This window comes from Lethenteron reissneri, chromosome 58, assembly GCF_015708825.2.
Source record: "Lethenteron reissneri isolate LAM-NWPU_2019-01 chromosome 58, ASM1570882v1, whole genome shotgun sequence".
Lineage (NCBI taxonomy): Eukaryota > Metazoa > Chordata > Hyperoartia > Petromyzontiformes > Petromyzontidae > Lethenteron > Lethenteron reissneri.
Genome location: NC_083836.1, coordinates 8,306,853 through 8,327,858, shown reverse-complemented (window position 1 = coordinate 8,327,858; position 21,006 = coordinate 8,306,853). Strand labels below are relative to the sequence as shown.

Here is a 21,006-nt window from a genome sequence, read left to right as displayed (position 1 = left end):
CACAGAACACATTAAGCAGTAGACACAGTACACTTTAGGCAGTAGAGACAGTACACTTTAGGCAGTAGACACAGTACACATTAGGCAGTAGACACAGTACACATTAGGCAGTAGACACAGTACACATTAAGCAGTAGACACAGTACACTTTAGGCAGTAGACACAGTACACTTTAGGCAGTAGAGACAGTACACTTTAGGCAGTAGACACAGTACACATTAGGCAGTAGACACAGTCACATTAGGCAGTAGGACACACAGTACACATTAGGCAGTAGACACAGTACACATTAGGCAGTAGGACACAGTACAACATTAGGCAGTAGACCAGTACCTAGGCAGTAGACACAGTAGATCAGGCAGAACACAGGACACATTATGGCAGTAGACACACAGTAACACATTAAGGCATTAGAACACAGTACACTATCAGGCAGTAGACACAGTAGCACATTAGGCACTAGACACAGTACATATCAGGCAGTAGACACAGTACACCAGCATTAAGGCAGTAGACACAGTAAGCATTAGGCAGTAGACACAGTACACATTAGGCAGTAGACACACAGAACACATTAAGCAGTAGACACAGTACACTTTAGGCAATAGACACAGTACACATTAGGCAGTAGACACAGTACATATCAGGCAGTAGACACAGTACACATTAGGCAGTAGACACAGTACAAATTAGGCAGTAGACACACAGTACACTTTAGGCAGTACACAGTCCAGCACTGTGCAAAGCCAAAACTCCATTCTCGAATCCAACTCCACCTGGGACCGTGACTCAACACGCCCGCCAATGACAATGGACAACAGGCGACGTTTCGGTCAACGGCCCTTTCGAACGGCGGGTAAGGGATCGCGGCGAACGCTCTTCGTTCGGCAGCAACGCGCGCGAAGACGTCGTCAAATCGCCGCGGACCCTACGTCGGAGCTCGTCCGCCATGCGGTCTCCTTCTCATCCTCCTCCTTCTTCCTCCTCGTCGTCGTCGTCCTCGTCTCGGGTCTCCCCCTCCTCCGTCCTCGCTGCTGCCGCGTGGGAACAGTCGGGTGCAATGCTGCAGGTGAAACCCGCGCGCACACGGAGACACACGCGGAGAGAGAGACGCGAACAGGCGGGATGAGTGTTCCGCGCCGTGAGCCGAGACCCGTGGCTGCAGTTGGGGTGGGAACCCCATTGAGACACTGGAACTGGGACCCCCCCTCCTCCTCCTTCGCCCCCCCCCCTCCTCCTTCGCCCCCCCCCCCTCCTCCTTCGCCCCCCCCCTCCTCCTTCGCCCCCCCCTCCTCCCTCGCCCCCCCCTCCTCCGCCCCCCCCTCCTTCTTCGCCCCCCCCTCCTCCTTCGCCCCCCCCCCCTCCTCCTTCGCCCCCTCCTCCTCCCTCGCCCCCCCACCCCCTCCTCCGCCCCCCCCCCTCCTCCTTCGCCCCCTCCTCCTTCGCCCCCTCCTCCTTCGCCCCCCCTCCTCCTCCTTCGCCCCCCCCTCCTCCTCCTTCGCCCTCCTCCTTCGCCCCCCCCCTCCTCCTTCGCCCCCCCCCCCTCCTCCTTCGCCCCCCCCTCCTCCTTCGCCCCCCCTCCTCCTCCTTCGCCCCCCCCTCCTCTTCGCCTCCCCCTCCTCCTTCGCCCCCCACTCCTTCGCCCCCCCTCCTCCTTCGCCCCCCCTCCTTCGCCCCCCCCTCCTCCTTCGCCCCCCACTCCTTCGCCCCCCCTCCTCCCTCTCCTCCCTCGCCCCCCCCCCTCCTCCTCCTCCGCCCCCCACTTCGCCCCCCCCCTCCTTCGCCTCCTCCTCCGCCCCCCCTCCTTCGCCCCCCTCCTCCTTCGCCCCCCCTCCTCCTTCGCCCCCCGCCGCCTCCTTCGCCCCCCCCCCCCGTCGCCGTGAAAAAAATCTTTATGAAATAATAAAACATTCTCTTATTTCTAGTGGCGTATTGTTCGTCGGTGAACCAGGCGAGGATCCGTTGAAGATTTGTTGGTTTTTGGAAAGAAGATATTTTTTTTATTAACAAAAAATAAAAATTACTGCTGTTAAATGTTTTGCTCACAATAATCGTCGTCGGCCATGGTCGATCCACTGCTGGATACGAATTCTTCCACCACCCCACAAGTCACCAGCCATCTCGTGCGATGTCACCGTTCACACCTAGGGACCTGCACGGATTTAATCGCTCCCTCCTCGCCGAGGCTGATTCCATTGCTCCGTCTCCCTCCGTGGAGGTTGTTCTATCGCTTGAGTTCCGCTCCTTGGCTGCTACTCCACCACTGGTGCATGCATGTTGTATGCATGTTGTTTGTATGCTGTATATATGTTGAACTTATTTCGCACCGTACATAGCCAAGCGTGCCAGGCATCCACATCCCTTATTGCCATGAGTGTGTCCTGCTTAAGGCCACTTTGATTTTCTTAAATATTTTAAGAATCCATATTAGAGGTGTTTTTGGGGTTCGATCGCGTAAAGATTAATGTGTTGTTAAACCCGCCACCACCCGACACAGCCAATTAGTAAGGTTTGTCACGTAACCGGTGCAGTATTGCGCGATGCATTTCGTTTTCCCATAATGTAAGAGCGGTCTTCTTCCGTCCCCTTTGTCTAGGGCAACACAACCAGACCCATGATGCCGGGAGATCGGTGGGACCGCAAGAAGGGAGCACGCTGCACACGTTGAAAAGGTCTGCGATGCGAAGAGCATCGCAATCTGGTGCGAGAACTACATCGGTTTGGCTTTATACAGCGTCGAGATTCAAATGTCGCAGATGGCCTTTGTAACCAGGTGAGAGCTTAACGAGATCAAAATCTTTTGATCAAAGGAGACCCGGGTTTATGTACACGCACAGCAACACAGCCAATTCGAATGGGTAAAGCCATGCAGAGGACATCACTTTAATCAACAAATATGAATACACTTTTGCCGATGACCAAATCGGCCAGATTTTGACCGATCCCATCAGATCTCGGAGGGCTGTATGTATGTATGTTGAACGTCTTTCGCACCGCATGTAACCAACTGTGCGAATCAAAGGTGCGGGGGAATGGACAACAAACTAAACACAAAAAAGTCAAGCTGGTTTGAGTTTGGATGGGCGGTCCAGGTTGTCTTAGCGGTCGCGGTTGCTAAGTGGGGTGGTCAGCAGAGGGACGGTTTAGGAAACTCCATTGTTGTTAAGCTCTCACGGTGACGAGATGTTCGCTACCTTGCCTGGTATACGGGAGGTCGTGGGTTCGATCCCGACCCTGACGGCCGTATATTCGGAGTTTGCACGCCTCTCTCCCCCTGGTCGCGTGGATTTTTCTCCGCGTCCTCCGGTTTTCCCCTCCACATTTAGAATCGACATCCGTTTCGAGGAGTATTTGGCTGCTATAAATGTCCACGTGATCAGCCACTTTGTTGGTCTATCATTTGTGGCCAGGTCACTTCTGAAAAAGAGCTACATAGCTCACTGGGGCCTTGGTAAAAAATATATATTTAAAAAATATATATACTACCGCCCGCTATTTACTCACGCATATGCTCCAGGCCTTCACTCACCGACTCTGACCGGCATGGTGAAGTTTGGGTAAAATAGACCCCCACAAGCCTCACGGCATGGGCAAGACCCTTGTACAGCAGTGGATTGACAAAAGCAGTGTCCCAAGTCAATTTAAAGATCACAGTTTGAGACAGTGAGCTTTTAAGCTCTCCATTTTCTAAAATGTTGGTGTTCGTAATAGCAATAGGAATGGGAATGCACAAGCAGGTATTCGTACACACCACACACACGTACGGTGTGCACAAAACACCGCAAACTTGCAACCCAAAGGAAGCGAATTGGCCGTCGTGAGGTTTTATACACTCGTTTTTAATTCTGTGGAACTCTTCGGCGAACCAATGTGTAAGCGAGATTTAGCACCGGACACAAGGAGCTTTGGAAAGATTTGCCGGAGTGCGCGTGTCACGATTTCACAATTGTTTTTTGGAATATGCAGAGTGCCAATTAAACGGATTTGCTTTGAACAGTGCGGTGCATGCAAATTGGCGGCAGATTTGTATTCACGGGAGACTGAGAGCGGCTTTCGTTGGAAATGATGAAACGGAGAGTAGTGGGAGTGTTTTGTTGTGTGTGTGTGCGCGCGTGTGTATCAATGTTTGATGTACACCACCACCAACCACATGGCAAAATTAACCGGGTCTGACGTATCCGAATGATGACCTTCGAGGAGCAAAGAGGCCAGTTTAATTGGCCACTGATTAAAAAAATATACTGCCTGGTTATGCTTGCCTTGTGTAATATACACTCCATGTAATTTCACACACACACGCGAGTAACAATACACATAGTCCCCTTTACACATTCGTACAGCAGTGTGTGTGAGTGTGCTCGTGGTTTTTTGTGCTGTAGTTGATTAACGTGTTGGGGTGGGGGGGGGCAGTTTCTCAGGGCGGGTCTGACAGAGCCCTCTCTGCAGTGGGGAGGGTGGTCTGCAGACGACCGAGTGCATCTGAAGCCAGTCCGCGCGATCGGCTCGTGATGACAACACACACGCCCGCCCGAGTTGCCCCGTTTTGTGTTCTCCCAATGGACTCTCCACCAGGGCGGTGAACCTCTGGTGCACCAGCTGAATCTCTGGTGCACCAGCTGAACCTCCGCCGTCCTGTGAGCTGATCCAACGCAGCGCGCTCTCAGTCCGAAATCCCGCACTGCTCCGTTCTAGTGACCCGGTTCGCTCTTGCAAACGAGGCTGTCCCATCGTCTCTTGAGTGTGGTATCCGTGTTGAACTTCTTTCGCACCGTACGTAGCCAACCGTACTCATCGGAGGTGCGGGGGAAGGACAGCAAACTAAATAGCTTGTGGTGGGAATGTTGCCTTTATTTTTCAGCGTGACCACATCGAAGCCATTTCCACATGACAGTTCATATGTCATGGATTCCTCTACTTATGAACGAGTTAGGTTCCAGAGGTCTGTTCGTTCGTAAGTCGGTTTGTTCGTAAGTCCAACTTTACTCGTGTCGATTCCAAACATGTTGTACGGTGTGTGCACTAAACACGGTGAATGGCTTTGGTTCTTCACGTGCAGAACTAGATGCCACCACCGCCATCTGTTGCGTGGCGGTTGCACTTATGACTGTCGATCCGAACAGGCAACTGTACATACGGACAGGTTTGTTTGTATCTCTAAAAGTTCGTAAGTCGAATAGTCGTAAGTCGATGAATCCCTGTACTTGTGTATGCATGTTGAACTTCTTTGGCCCCGTACGGTGCGAAAGTTGTTCAGCGTGCATACCTATGTAATATGAACCTTTTTTCATTGTGTTTTTTTCTTTCCACGCGCGATCAGTTCAAGTTGTTAATGTGGAAGTGTTACAATTTATGTTTTACGTGCGTTCGGCAATCAAAGCTGTATCGGAGGCGGCAGAAGGCAGCAGTCAGTGGCTCTGGATGAAGAGGAAAGACCCCAGCTGGGCCCCAAAGTGAGAGGGCCAGGAGGTATGCAGTCAACAATGCTTGACTCAGGGAGGAGGACGCCCCTGCCATGCATAGTCCCATGGGATGTTGGCTACCAACAACAAGGCAACTCCTATGACTAATTGGGAATGGGACGCAAGCGTAGGATTGATCACCCTGTCGCTGGCCGCCTTTGGGGAGGGTGTATAGTATGAAAGGCCGAAACACCCTAGGAACCAAAGGGTCACTACTGACGATGCGCTCCCCAAATTTCACCAGGCTCACTGTTCATGAACTCTTGGAAGTGCTTGCACAAAGGATAGTAACATCTCATCCTGTGTTCTTTGGAATCCAAAAAAATTTGAAAGGAAATTTTAGTAAATGTTAGACTTTTCACTGAAAGCAATCTTGAGTGTGTACATGGGCATACAATCAACATGCCCGTGAGTTGCGTCATTCACTGATTGCAATGCAACATTAGAGCGCATGAGATTAAGTCATGCCCGGGACCAAATGTCCTGTGGTTTGTGTTTAGAGATGTCCACACAGTGTTTTGACATATCAATGAGGCAAATCCCCCATATAGCATTAACACACTCGGGGCGAGTGCTGTTCACGAGCACGATGAAGGTCGACACGGCACACGATGGGGATGGGTGGCCAGAACCATGCCCCAGTGGCGATGTTTACACATCACACTGGGTACTCATTTAAGGCTGAATCGACCTAGGGAAGGCCCAGGACTGGTTCAAATATTCGCCACTGTTATTAGTCGTGAATGCGGATCGAACTTGGGCCACTGAGTTTTTAGTGTGCGCTAACCACGACACTGCCACTCCCTATGCGTATCAATTACTAATATAATAGCCCAGAAATGTGTGTAATGCGCGTGACGTCACTCCACATGCCGCAACCCCCCCCCCCCGTCATTAATAATAAATATTCATGAGCGGGTGGATTTTTACACTCACGCGGAAGGTCGAGTGGAAAGATATTTTTTGCAAAGTCGCTTCAAATATCACGTTTCTTTACAGAAAGTGACGGTTAAAATTAAATATACGCAGCACAGTGCGACATCCGTACGTGATGCCACTGCAAAAGAGCCCCCCCCCCCCCTCATTAATAATCATGAGCGGGTGGATTTTTACACTCCCGCAGATCGAGCGGAAATAAAATAAAATTACGCAAATTCTCTTTAAATTTGACGTTTATTTATTGAAAGTTAATCAAATAAATAATTCTATGCAGCAACAAAGTGGATTTGGTGTCTTGATATATTTCTTCAGCACTTGAAACAAAAGGTAAGTCAAGTTTTTGCGTCTAAATTATGATAAAATATTTACATTTCTCCGTGATTTTCCAGGCATTGTATCGAATTCAAATTGATTACAACCCCAGCGAGCGAAATCAGTTGAAAATAAAGTATCAGAACAGTGATTTCGAACTAATTGAAGGTGAGTTAAATGCAGTGATACAGTGGCATGAAGTGAGGTTTTTTATAACGTAGTTTTGTGCAAGAATCACTGCCATTAATACAGTACAAGAGATTCACACAAAATATCGTATACCGAGGTTTCATTTTTTAAGTTAAGAATGTTTTTTTTACGTGCAACAATTCCTAAAACAATTAACAATCGCACAAGAATACGTGAATGTACATCTTTAATATTACAGTTTCTGTCCTAGGACGGGCAAAAGGCTAATTGAAGGTCAGTTAAACACAGTGCTACAGTGACATGTAGTGAGGTGTTTTATGACATCGTTCGTGCAAGCATCAATTCCATCAATACAGTACTACAGTTAAATGCAGTGTCGTGTTTGATGACATTCTTTCGTGCAAGATTAACTGCCATTACATTTACACAAGATACAATTATACTCTGCTCAACTTTTTCGTAAATATTACAGCTTCTGTCCTAGGATGGGCAAAAGGCTTGTAAAGTAGAGTAGCCATCATCGCTGATTCTGTTTACACTGCATGACGTATAATATTTCGTTCAAAGTTTTTCATTGTGATGTTTATTCCTCGATGATTAATACTCGTTATTTTTCTTTCTGCGGTGTATCTTAAGATGCAGGCTACAGACTTGCAAGGACTTCCTTCTTCATCATCATCAACCATGATCAATACCCTGCTGGATGAAGGGCTTCACAACCCCTCCTCATGGCTCAGCGGAGTACCAGTCTACCGGTCAAGTTGTCAAGACCGACGTGGGCACGTCACAAGCGCGGCAATGTTGCAAGAGACGCGCACGGTGTCTCGATTTCAAAACGAGCTCGCGTCACATCCGGTCAGACGACAACTAGCCGTGCCAAAGGTCGCCGTTACAATATCAGCAATACAAGCGATCGCTTGATAGAAAAAATGAATTGCTCGCTCAGGGATTTGAGCACACGTCGGCTCATTCAAACCTTGGCCACGTGAACAGACGGCCGTCAGTCTTGAAGAGGGCTTGGTGGTTTTTGCCGGTGGTTAAGAAGGTCAAGGTGCAACACCGCAGGGATCCACGTCTCGTGGGTGAATTTGAGCCACTCTTCCACGCTGGTTAGACGTCTTGAAAAGAGGTGGGAGTGCCTACCTTTTACCCCCACCATACCCAACCTTCTGTTAGACCAGTTAATTCTACTGAGTGGACAGGCTGGAGGAATTTAAGAAATTTGCACCGTTTCAACTGCCACGCTGGGAGTTCCAACCGCCGACCTCTGGGTTGTTAGTAAGTCCAGCGCGCCAGCGGTTAATAAGTACAAATATTGTGCCGGCTTTCACATCCGTCTCGACCGCTTTGTTGCTACGTGTCAGCCGCTGACTGCTGCTGTGTATTTTGCTCGTAGATCAGCCACTAAGGCCGTCGGCTCGGAAGGAAGGAAGGCGGGTCACGGTGTCTCCACTTCCCGTGGTTTTACTGCTGCGGTGAGGCGACCGACCCTTGGCGGCAGTGGCGCGCCAGGAAGCCATGGCGGAATCCGACCTCAAGCTGGAGGCGTCCGACAGCGGCGACGACTGCGTGGAGGTCTTGGACGAGGTGCTAGGGTCCTCCTCGGAGGAAGAGGAAGAGGAGGACGATGATGACGTTTCGTTGGTCGTCGTGGAAGCGGCCGACAACGCGACAAGGGGGAAGCCCGCGGCGGAAGAGGGCGGCTCGCAAATTCGCTGGACGCAGGAGCTCAGCGTGGACGAGGTAGCGACCTACGGTGGTGAAGGGTCGCACTCATTGCGCACAAAGTGCTTGCCACAAATGAACCACAATACCTTGCTGATCTCATCAAGGAGCATAAACCATCATCACACGAACTCCGGTCATCCTTCTGGCTAACCGTCAAACAAAGACGATCACCGCATCGCGCTCTTTCAGATGCGCTTCTGCGGCCGTCTGGAACGCTCTCCCGATATTAATAAGCCACTGACGCTATACAATTTTAGATAATCTAGATTGAAAACTAATTTATTTAGATCTGCTTTGTGTTTAGTTTTTTGTCCTTTTCTCCCACCTCCGATTAGCACGGTTGGCTACGTACGGTGCGAAAGAAGTTCACAAGTATGAGGAGAGGCTGCGGATATTCATTTTTCAAACATCCCAAGAAATAAAACGTTTGTAGGTGTGTACATTCATTAGAACTGTTAGGACAATTTATTTAGAATTGCCCTGTGAGCTAAGAAGCTCTTGAATCGGGTTTCATTGATAATCCAAGTGTGGGAAAATGACTTAATTGGGACCATACATAGCAATTGGCGCCCTATAGTGGCACTATAGTCAAACTAAACGACTAAACTATTTTTATTTTACCAGGTAAGGCCCACTGAGCTATATGACCTGGCCATCACAAATGATGGCTCAGTGAAGTGGCTTATGTGGAATTTATAGCAGCCAAATACTTTGAACGCATGTTTCTAAATGTGGAGGGGAAAACCGGAGGTCGTGTGTGACCCTGCCTTATGTTTGGAGTTTGCATGTTCTCCCTGTGGTCCTCCGGTTTTCACTTCCACATTAGAAACGTGCATTGAGAGTATTTCGAAAAGAGCTATCCAGTAATCCCGTGCCAATCTGCGAGGGTTGGGTTTCTGAAAACCCCCCGCGGTTAGTAAATTCGCGGTTGGTAAACATCATGTTCAAGTTAATTTATTAGGTATAACCCTGTGAGCCATTCGGCTCTTGAATCGGGTGCAACCGCAACAAACAAAACAAAAACATGAATAAGAAAACATCTTAAAGTGACTGTGCAAACAGAAAATCCAAGAAAAGACAGCAAAATATTGCAGAAAAAGCACCGTACACCAACACTGCGCAAAAATCCCAGTGGGATGAAGGCCAAACAACAACAACCACAAGACAACGTAGATTAAGGCCATCAGTCTAACTCTGTAACTCTGTACTACAACATGAGGACCTTAAGGGGAAAATAGGGTGAGGGTGACCAAGGTCGCAAGTGAAATCCCGTACAAATATTGTTTTTCGTTCACTAAAATTAATCGATGAACACAGCCAACTAAATAAAGATAATTTTAGTGACGTTTAAGACGTGCTTAATGAGTAAAAGTGCAGTAAATTAAATTGCATTTACCTTTGATGATTATGATGGTGATGATGGGGTGATGGTTGAGGCAGGCAGGTGGATTGTTATTGAGTCCTCTGAACCCTTTTTCTCCTCCATCTCCACACTCTCAGGGTCGTCTGGGTCCGAAACAGAAAGTGGCTTGAGGCTTTAGCAGGCTTATCATCTATAGGGCGGAGGTAGCAATGTGGTGGAACGGAGAGAAGATTGGGGGTAGCTCCAGAGCTAGAGGCACCTTCTCACATCTCACGGGAGTCTGAGACAACGCGGCGGAGGCTTGGCGGCCGCGGCAAAATTTATTTTGTTTTATCAAAACACTAGGCCCCTTAACGGCGCATTATGAAGCTTGTACGACCCGTCATAGACATTTGCGCGCGATACTCCCAATGGCAGCTGTACCGTCCGACAGGCGTGGGGGAGATAGCCCGTAGGTTATGGGGGCCCCACCATCACGTTCAGTCGGGAGCTTCGAGGAGGGGATGTCTAGCAAGGGGGGGGTGGGTGGGGCGGTAGCGGCGATTTTGATTTGACGACTCGGCGCGACGGCTCGCGTTTCGCGTAGCACTCAAACCGAGATGCTCGTGGTTGGTTAACAGGTGGATGGGATTTAAAGGTTTCGTGACTGCAGGAAATTATACTCTTTGGGTCTTTTGGTAAAGTCACGTAGATAGAAAAAATTATAGATCACGACGTTTCGATCGCAACAAAGGCAATCGTCTTCACTAAAGTCTTCACTAAAGACGATTGCCTGTGTTGCGATCGAAACATCGTGATCTATCTTTCTATCTACGTGACTTTACCGAAAGGCCCAAAGAGTAGGTGTACGGGAGTCAAATTGCTTATACTCAAATCTCACGGTAAACAGCTATACAGACGTAAATCCGCATATACTCTAATCTCGCACTTGGTAAATTCCCGGTTGGGAAGGGGTTACTGTACACAGGTCGGTGAGCCTTAAGTGATCAAATAAAATAAAAGTTTATTCTTCTTTGTTTAACGTGACTACCGCCGCTGTGTAGGTGAAGGTGGAGGCGTTCACTCGCAGCTCCGGGCCAGTGCACTCGCTCAAGCCCGGCGCGGAGCCCCTGGAGTTCCTGAAGCTCTTTCTGGACGACGCGTTCATGGAGCGCATCGCCGCCGAGACGAACCGCTGCGCCGTGCAGAGCCACGCCGTCGGCTGGAAGCCGGCGACCCGCGCCACCGTGTCCACCTTCCTGGGCGTCCTGCTCGTCATGGGCATCAACGTCCTGCCCGAGCTCAACCAGTACTGGGCCACCGACGACTGCCTGGGAAACCAGTTCATACAGCGCGCCATGTCCCGCAACCGCTTCAAGAACCTCATGCGGTGCGTTCGTCAGCGAAGTGCTGGGGGGGGGGGGGGCGGCGGGGAGGGGGGTGCGTTAACATCTCACCAAGGTGGAGAGATGTTAACTACCTCGCCCGGTATACAGCAGGTCGTGGGTTCAATCCCGGCCCTGACACCTGCTGTATATTTGGAGTTTGTATGTTCTCCCCGCAGTCGTGTGGATTTTTCTCCGGGTCCTCCGGTTTTTCCCCTTCACATTTAGAAAAATGCGTTTAGAATATTTGGGTGCTATAAATATGCATGCGATAAATCCAAGTCTGCAACGCTTAAATCATTTTCCAATGCTGTAAAAAAAAGAAAATTCAAAGTGATCTTCCAATGAATGCTTTTCATTTCATTGGGGCGTCGTGGTGGCGAGATGTTGACTACCTCGCCCGGTATGCAGGAAGTCGTGGGTTCGATCCCGATCCTGACGCCTGCTGATATATTTAGAGTTTGTGTGTCTCTCTCCCTGTGGCCACGTGGATTTTTCTCCGGGACCTCCGGTTTTTCCCTCCACCGTTAGAATCAACGTCACGCGTTTAAAGTGTTTGTCTGCTGTAAATTTCCACGCAATGATAAGCCACTAAGTAGAGCTATCATTTGTGATGACCAGGTCGCTTCTGAAAAAGAGCTACATAGCTCAGTGGGCCATACCTGACCGTGACACCAGCGCACGGGATAGCACAATAATCATCGGTGCCGTTTTGGAGAATGTACGTGACAAAATAATCGGACACTACGTCTCCTTCAGAAATCCGTCTCTACGTAAAAAATATTATTTACACAGCCAATAGGGCCAACAGCTTTCTGTGAGTGCATCATTTTAACAGTATTTATTCAAAACAATCAAACCGGTTGTCACCCAAAAGTCTCGATGTACAGAGTCAGACCGCCAGATGTTACCGGCAATGTCCACCAAGATGTTTACTCGTTCGATGCACAAACTCCTGCGACAGGTGACAAATGCGCTGCCGCTCGCTCGGCCGGCCTTTGAGGCAAAATGGAAACTTGCGTTGCGACTTTTGGCCGCGCTTTGCAAAGAGCTTCATAGCTCATCGGACTCCTCCAGCATAAATAAACATTCCGCTTCCGATTGTTGCGCGATGGGCGCAGGTACCTCCGCCTCACCGACGACGAGAAGATGCCCAAGAAGGGCGAGGCGGGCTATGACCCCCTGTACCGCGTGCGGCCCTTGATCGACCACCTCCTCTCGGCGTTCCACCGGCACTTCGTGCCGTTCCGCGACATCACCGTGGACGAGGCGACGTGCCGCTTCAAGGGCACCATGGAGTTCTCGCCGTACGCCGAGGCGAAGCCCACCAAGTACGGCATCAAGGTGTTCATGTCGGCCTGCGCCACGTCGGGCTACGTGCACTCCTTCTTCGTGCACACGGGCGCCGACGAGTACATCATGCGGCACGGCATGGGCCACCACACGATGATGCAGCTGACGCGCCGCCTGCGCGGCCACCGCCACCACGTCTACTTCGGCAGGTTCTTCACGAGCGCCCGCCTGCTGCGCGACCTGCTCCGCCGGGGGGTGTACGCGTGCGGCGCCGTGCGCGCGTACCACCGCGGCTTCCCGCTGGACCTGCGCGACGCGCGCCTCCGGAGGGGCGACGTGCACTTCCGCCAGAGCGGGCAGCTGGTGGCGTGCGCGTGGGGCGAGAAGAAGCGCATCACCACGCTCTCCACCAACTGCCGGCCGATCATGGAGCCGGCGCAGAAGAGGCCCGGCTTTTGCTCCGACGGCGGGTGTCCCGAGCGGCCGCAGCCCGTCGGCAACTTCAACGCGTCCAAGGATGGCGCCGACGCCGCCGTGCACCTGCGCACCTGCTACTCGCTGGGCCGCGAGGGCAAGAAGTGGTGGCGCCACCTCGTCTTCGTGCTCGTCAACACGGCCGTGGCGAACGCCTACACCGTACACCGGCTGAGCAACGTGCCGCCCCCAAAGCTGCCCGCGAGCCACCTGCAGTTCCGCTTGCTGCTCGCCAAGCAGCTGGTGGCCGGCTACGCCGAGGGGCGCGCGGCGAAGCGGCCGCGGCGCAAGCGCGACATCGAGAAGGTGATCTCGACCGAGCACCTGAGTAGGCACGTGTGCGTCAAGTTCACGGGGCGCAAGCGCGTGTGCGTGCTGTGCAGCCGCCGCGGATGCCGCACGGCGAAGGGGCGCGGCGTGCAGAGCAGCTACGGCTGCGTCATCTGCAACGTGCACCTGTGCCGCGTCGGCTGCTTTCTGCAGTACCACGAGATGGCGCACCTGCCCACCGACTTCGTGGTGGACCCCGCCGTTCAGATCGTCCACTGCCCCGCGCCGGAGGCGGCGAGGAAGCCGCGGAGAGGCGCCGCCGCCCGGGGCTCGGCCCGTAGCAGGGCCGCCAGGAAGCCGGGCGGGAAGGCCGCTTCCAAATCCACGCGGGGGCCGGCCCCGCCGCCTCCTCCGCCTCCACCTCGGCGTCGCCCGCCTCCTCGTCGTCGTCCGCGGCGGAGTGGTGCGCGAGCCGTCGCGGTGGAGGAGAGCCCCGGGGACGAGTCGGATTGCGTCGTGGTGGACGAGTATTTGCCCAAGCGGGTGAAACTGGAGAGCGAACCGGAGGACGAGTTCGTGGAAGAAGTCGACCAGTGCACGCAGGTGTCCGAGAAGGAGGATGAGGAGGAGCTCTCGGGATCCGCTGGCGGAGGCGACGGCGGCGGAGCCTCGGTGGGCGCGGATCGCGGCTTCCCCGGACGAACGCTCGCTCCCGCAGACGCCGACGACTCGGCCTGCCGCTCCGCGCGCGAGCCGGCGGATGAGCCCCGTCGCGGCGCACGCGCGGAGCCCGTGAGGGATTCGCCCGGGGGCGATGCCGCCAGCGGCGGCCGTGCCGGGCGGCAGCGCCAGGAAGAGGGGGCGGAGGGCGGGCGACGCACGACGCCTGACGACGCTTCCGACTCCCGCAAGCTCCCCGACTTGGGGGCTGGCGCGGAGGGAAGAGGCGCGAGAAGCGATTGTTGCGCTCCGGAGGGATTTACCGAAGACCCAGCCCGGAGCGGTCGGGGCGACGCCGAGACACCGGCGGGCGACGCCGAGTTTCGAACGTCTGGCCGCGTTCGCACGACCGGGAGCGAGGCCCCGGCTGTTGACGGCAAGGAGGGAGATCTGTCGGGGGAGGAAGCGCAGGTGCCGGCGACGACGGAGAGCGGCCAGGGTGACGCCAAGCACCTCGCTCGGGCGCGCGAGGCTGTTCCCGCTCGGGATCGCATTCAGGATTTGAAGCAGGAGCCAGTGCAGGCGTACGCCCGAGAGGCATCGGCCGGGAACCTTCACGGCGACGCGTGCGCATCTGACGCGTCGAGTGGCTTACCACGAGGTCCGCCCGTCGACGCGCTGCGAGGAATGCCGTGCTCCCTGTTCACTCGCGTCCAGGCCGCCCCGCAGGCGGTAGCCGCCGTGCCGGAGTCGGGCCGGGCTGCCGGCGTCGACGCGGACGCTCGCGAAGTCCCGAGCCGGCAGTTCGGTGCGACCACGGAGGAGCCGCGCCCCCCAGCGTCCGCGGCGCTCGCGCAGAGCGCTGGGCGACAGTGCCCGCCGATCCCGCCGTACGAGTTCCCACCTCGAGCCTCGCCTCTCCGCGCGGGGTGCGACGCTGAGAGAGCGGCGCGCAGGCGCCACGTCGAGCCGCCGCAGGGCCGAGAGCCCCATCGCGGGTTTCCCCGTCTCTGCCCTCCCTTGCCGCCGCCGCCAGCGCTGCCAAGCCAGCACCCGCACCAACTTCTGGGCCCCATTGAGAGTCTGGCCGGGCAGCCGGTGGGCTCTGGGCACCTTGCCCGGCACACGGCCAGCCCGCAGCAGCAGCACGGCTACCCGGCGTTGGGGCTGTACCCCTTCCAGGAGCTGTACCGCCCTCACCTCCCGCTGCTGCATCAGCTGCTGCCACCGCAGCTGCAGCAGAAACAGCAGCAGCAGCGGTGGCACGGAGGCGGCGGCGGTGGCGGCGAGCCGGCCCCGCCGCCGTACGGGCTGCAGGACGGGCCGTACGGACTTCACGAGGGGCCGTACGGGCTGCAGCCCGGGCCGTACGGGGCCCGCGCGCCCACTCAGCACGGCGAGCAGTGACGGGGGGGGGGGGCGCATTCCCCCGGTGCGCTCTCGCTCGTGGCGTTCCCGTGCCGTCATCCCGGGAACCTGGGCCCCTCCGACCCGCGGGGCCCCGATGCGGTCACCGCGCGCGCTCGACAGCCACTCCGGCACAGATTTTGTCGATGGCGGAATTTGCCAGCACCACCGGGGCTAGGATTTGACGTCGGAGTTTGAATGGACCGCGGTGAAAGTCGTGCAGCGCTTGTCGTTTGTTGCTGCACAGCCCCTTGGCGCGGTCGCACGCCCTCGTTCGTATCGGAACCGGAATAAACATTCACGCGCCGTCTGTGACGTGATTGTAGCTCACCAGTCAGAATCTTTATACCGGAGGAATGCCATGAGCAATAAGCCTCTTTTTCACAGGTGTCCAGTAGGGGGCGGGTCAGAAAGTTACTACAACAAACACTCCTAAAGTAAGATAGGAGTTCAAAGAATAGGAAAGGTAAGCTGATCACTAAAAATATAACTTTTATTTCATCGGGTAAAGCCCACTGAGCTATTAGCTTCTTTTATAGAAGCGACCTGTCCACGAAGTGGCTTTATCACGTGGACATTTATTGCAGCCAGACGGAGCCGTGACTACGGGTGGCGGTCTCTCAAGCGCCCCCAAGTCACGTGGCACGGAGTGAAGGCAAGGGCACGGCACGTGACGCGGGTTTCTGATCAGCAAATGCAGCAGTTACTGCTGCTGCTGCTGAAGACGACGATTTCAGTGTGTGCAGGGAATCCAACACATGTTAACTCCCTCGCCTGGTATACAGGAGGTCGTAGTTCCGATCCCGACCCTGACGCCTGCTGTATCTTTGGAGTTTGCGTGTTTCTCTCCCCGTGGTCGTGTGTATTTTTCTCCGGGTCCTCCGGTTTTTCCCCTCCACAGTTAGAAACATGAGTTTAGAGTATTGGCTGCTGTAAATGTCCACGCGATAAACCACTTCGTTGAGCTATCATTTGTGATAGCCAGGTCGCTGCTGAAAAAAAGAGCTGTGTAGCTCAGTGGGGCCTTACCTGCTCAAATAGAAAATAGTTTAGTTTCTCGTTTAGCTGGTCGGGCACACATTAGTGTCGCAAACACTGCATTGCAGACTGCAGGACTGCACATTCCTTATTGCGAATCTGTGCGGGCACGTGGTCACAGCCGAACATGCGTGCGTCTACTGGAAAGGGACGTGCGGGCTTGGCGTTCTCTGCTCGATGCCGCAAGTCGCTCGCAGTCGGCCGCGTCCAATGGACGCCCTAATATGTGCACTTGAAACATTTGTCTGATGCATTGTGCAAAGACACTTGTGTTTGTGGTGGGTTTTTTTGGCGGGGGTCTTCGAGTCCAACTGCCGGTAACGTGTTTACAGTCTGTTGTCAGATGTCCAGTGTGTGACGTGGTGAGCGGAAATGTTTACTTCGTATTTAACCTATTTATTGCTTTGTAAGTCTGTGTGTTTGTTCATGTTGAGGCCAACGTGCACATAGCCTGGCACAAGCGCTGTCGTGATGTCACCGCCACTTAATGGCGGATGGCGGTTGTTATTGTTGTTGTGTACATGTGCAATGCCTAAACGGTTAACTTCTTGACGTAAAACATTTCACGACGATCAAATTATTGCTGGCGTTGCACAGGATCGTCCATGGGCAGTTTGGCGATAATTTTCCACGTCAAGTCCCCTGCGAATGATCAACACCGAAAACATTTGGCCAAACGCCTTCACGGGGAGATTTAGAAACGCGCCCTTACGTGGAGATGGGCTTTTAATTAAGAAATTGCACTTTAAAGAAATGTTCACCGCCTGATGAGAGAAACGGCCTCCTGGCGCACGCACACGGGGTACAAACGTCGAGATCTTGGGTTCAAATCCCAGTTGCGAGCCGCTGCGCCATGTGATCAAACCGATGTCTCGAGTGTCGTGAGTTTCGAGGTCGTTGGACCGATCGACCAATGACTGCACCCACAAAAAAAAATCTGATCGAATCAAATTTGTGCACTTAACCTGGCTCAATTCTAGCAGAGTAAGTATCTGCTCGACTGCCACTCGACAAACACTGCTCTCATACGTGTAGCGGGTGTGAAAGTGCTGCCCCCACCTCCCGCCTCCTACTCTGTGGACCAGAGGTGACAAAGGAATCTCGGAAGTAGCTCTGTGACATCTACTTCCGTGGGCCGTGGTATCACGCCTCTGCGAGAGATACAAACGAATGCTGTTTTTTTTACAACGCAACATTTGTTTGCTCTAAACGTGTGTGGATACCCAGCTGTGCGCAGGGTGCACTCAGTTATTGATATTGATTTGCGTGTCTATAGTTAAAGTGACTGTATTTAAAGTGTTTGATGGTTGTACAAAGGCATCTTGCCCGCAATGTGTAGCGCTGGCTCGAGCCGTCTTCTACTTATTATATTCTCGTACGCGACCGTCGAATACATTTATTTCCGAAATTTCTTACAGTATTTTAATTTCTCAGCAACAACAACAACAAACGTTGGCGCCAGGGGTGGGCCCCTTCGTCGAAACGTTTAAATTGTCGCCCAAGTTACAAGTGCCTTGCGCTGCAGCGTATACTGTTAGGTGCGTAGCCAATGCAGTGGCTGAGTGAAGTAGAACAAAAAAATGTAGGATTTTTTTCCGCGTGAAATTCTTTGCGGCTCGTGCGGTAGGATCCTCGCGCGGAAGTGACTTGAAAAGCGCGGCCGCTGGAAGAGCCCCCACCTGCCTGCGTCATTGCATCACAGAAGAACGCCGGTGGTGTCCGTATTTGTGAATCGCCGCTGCGCTGTGCGGTTTATACGAACGGTTGTGCATCTACACATTTGTGCGTTTAAACTGTGGCGGCAACGACAGGAAGCGGTGCCGGACCACTGCAATCGTCCTCGTCGTCGCCCCCCAACTGGCACACGGATGCTCATCTGCAGGCTGCTGCTGTGTACTCCTTGTGCCGCACAGGGACAGCCGCCATTGCGCGGTGGAAGGTGGGGGGGGAACGGCTGAGCTGCAAGGGACATTGAAGTTGCCGTGGCGTGCGAGCGACTTTTTAAGTGCTAATTCTTATCGTCGGCCATGCTCAAGCCACTTGTGGGTGGAGGCCTGCCCAGGCCGTCGCCCTCCCTTCGATCTTCCACGATGTAACGATCCACCCGGCCGTTTTCACCGCTCCATCTCCGTGACAGACGGTCCCTCTTCGGCTGCCGCTCCGCGGTTCGTTGTCGACCGCCGGCCACCACCGTCCCCATCTCGCGACGACGACGAGGACGTCGTCCTGCCCGGGCCGGCTCGCTTTTCTAAACTCGTCGAAATGGTGTCGTCCCGTAGCTCCGCTGTACGACGTCGCAGCGGAGTTCCAGTGCTGTGTTTTGGCAGGAAATCTGCAAGTGGTGTTGAGGATGATTGTTTTTTTTGGAAGGGGGCCTCGTGTGTGTGTGTCCTCCCCCCTCCCCGTATTTTGTGCCGTGCAACCTTCGATTTACGGCGACGTACACGGGCAGCGGCCGTGTTCGTCGTGTGCTGAAGTGTGCCGCGTTTTGTTGTTTTCAATAAAGGTGCACTTGAGGTTTACACGCTCATATGTGTTTGCTTCCTGCCCGCTCTCCCCATGCATTCACAACGGTAGAGTTGGGACGTCCGTTCGTGGTTTTTTTTATACGCTTGTCTACCCAGGAAAGCCTCACATGAGTCTCGAGACACGTCTTGACAAATGGTCCTTTCCAAATCTTTTTTTTGCAGTTAAGAGAGCAATATTGAGTATTCTTGGGTCTTTCGGAAAGGTCAAAGAAAATAACAAAAAAACTACGGCGTTTTGATCGCAACACAAGCAATCCTCATCAGGAAGAAAAAATAGCGGGAAATCTGCTGAGGCAGGATGTTTGAAAGGTTTTTCCATCCTTTTTAAACCTTTAAAACAACCTACCTCAGCTTTACCGCTATTTTTTCTCCTGATGACGATTGCTTGTGTTGCGATCAAAACGTCGTAGTTTTTTGTTATTTTCTTTGAACCTGTCTACGTGACTTTTCCGAAAGACCCAAGAATATGAATTCCTGCAGTCACAAAAGCTTAAAGTCAATGTTGAGTAATTGGGATGTTTTTGGCCAACCAATGGCAGTTACAGTGTATGGTTTTTTTGTTTTAGCTACTGGGGGAAACCAGAGATCCCAGAGGAAACGTGCAGGGAGAACATACAAACTCCACACGCAAGAGTGCCCGAGTTGTAAATCGAAGCCAGCAACTTGCTACTGTGATGCACAAGTGATTTTCGACCCTGACGCCTGCTGTATATTTGGAGTTTGCGGTGTCTCTCTCCACGTGGTCGCGTGGATTTTTCCCAGAGTCCTCCCCGTTTTCCCTCCATTCACAAACATGACGCGTTTAGAGTATTTGTCGGCTGTAAATTCCCACGCGATAAGCCACTTCGTTGCGCTATCATTTGTAATAACCAGGTCGCTTCTAAAAACAGGACCCTGCGGGGTGGGCTGGTAGGAATAATACTTAGTACCGGTACAGAGATATCGACCGGGTATAGAGGAGTTAAAGAAAAAAATACTGTATTCTAGTGTAACGTTAATTAAAAGTGTTTGTTTTGACAAGAAACGCTGTGAGATTTAAAGACTCGTAGTCTTTCATTTCCAACACCACCCTCAACACCACCCCTCCCACGGACGGACGGACGGACGGACGGACACATTAATCTATTGGTGGTCTGGTCCACTTCGTTCCTACCAGTAAAAGGGCTTTATATCCCAGTGGGCCTCACCTGCTGAAATACAAAAGAGTTGATAGTCACCACTGCGCCATCCAGTTATGTCATTGATTACTTCGCTTATCGGTTTGATTACGCGACCGATAGTATAAATCGGGGAAAGTCTCGCCTCTGTTCCCACGTGTGCCGCTGGACGGACGGGAGGTGATGGGCCGGGCTTGGTGATGCCATCGGCATTATTCGTAGATTGTAGGATCTCGTGGTTTAACTTACCGATCCTGTCAGTCAACTGATTGATGGACTCCCCCCCCTCCCCCACCGGCATATGGGTCGTGGGGTGTGTTTGACCCTATCTCACCAAGTGCGGCTTGAAATGGGTGGCAGGGAGGTGAAGAGGGGGGGGGGGGTGCTCTGCCCTGCTCTGCCCAGCACCGATTCAGATACCACTTGTCACTAATGTTAGCCAGTGCCGGATTATCCTAAAAGCAAAGGGAGCTACATATGCCACGGGGCCCACACTTTCAAGGGCCCCGCGCTAAACGCTTTCAAGCTATAAATTCAGTGATTCTGCACTTGCTCTATTACTATAGTACTTATACCGCCTTCGACTTTATGAACGACTGGGTGGTTAAGGTTCGCGATTAGTCGTATTATCTGGCTGTATAGCAAATGAAAAAATACAATTACTTTACTATGCAAGTAAAAAATGTACGTGTTTTAATGTTTTTATTTTATTTAGGGCCCCTTTATAACATCATGCTACAGGGCCCGCACGAGCTTCATCCGGCACTGATGTTAGCCGTGGCCGAGCAAGCCAGCTCAGCTAGCTGGGTTCATGGCACAGTGCAGGTCTCCCCCGCGCCCGCGACATGGTAGACGTTGTATTGT

At 52.9% G+C, this 21,006-nt stretch overlaps 1 protein-coding gene across 10 annotated transcripts; it reads left to right on the top strand.

The window, feature by feature from the left end:
* The first annotated feature begins 936 nt into the window (after positions 1-936).
* On the top strand, positions 937-18,979 carry LOC133357611 (uncharacterized). 10 transcript variants are annotated; one of them, XM_061575640.1, is made up of 7 exons: positions 937-1,069; positions 2,597-2,701; positions 4,859-4,939; positions 7,497-8,138; positions 8,257-8,603; positions 10,995-11,320; positions 12,437-18,979. In XM_061575640.1, exons 5-7 carry the CDS (start codon positions 8,379-8,381, stop codon positions 15,417-15,419), a joined length of 3,534 nt encoding a protein of 1,177 aa, XP_061431624.1. In that variant the 5' UTR covers positions 937-1,069; positions 2,597-2,701; positions 4,859-4,939; positions 7,497-8,138; positions 8,257-8,378; the 3' UTR covers positions 15,420-18,979. The 10 variants fall into 10 exon arrangements, with proteins under 10 accessions (XP_061431624.1, XP_061431622.1, XP_061431621.1 ...); XM_061575638.1 differs by lacking the exon at positions 4,859-4,939 and adding an exon at positions 6,788-6,878 and having other exon boundaries at positions 2,597-2,773; XM_061575637.1 differs by having other exon boundaries at positions 2,597-2,773.
* Positions 18,980-21,006: the final 2,027 nt, after the last annotated feature.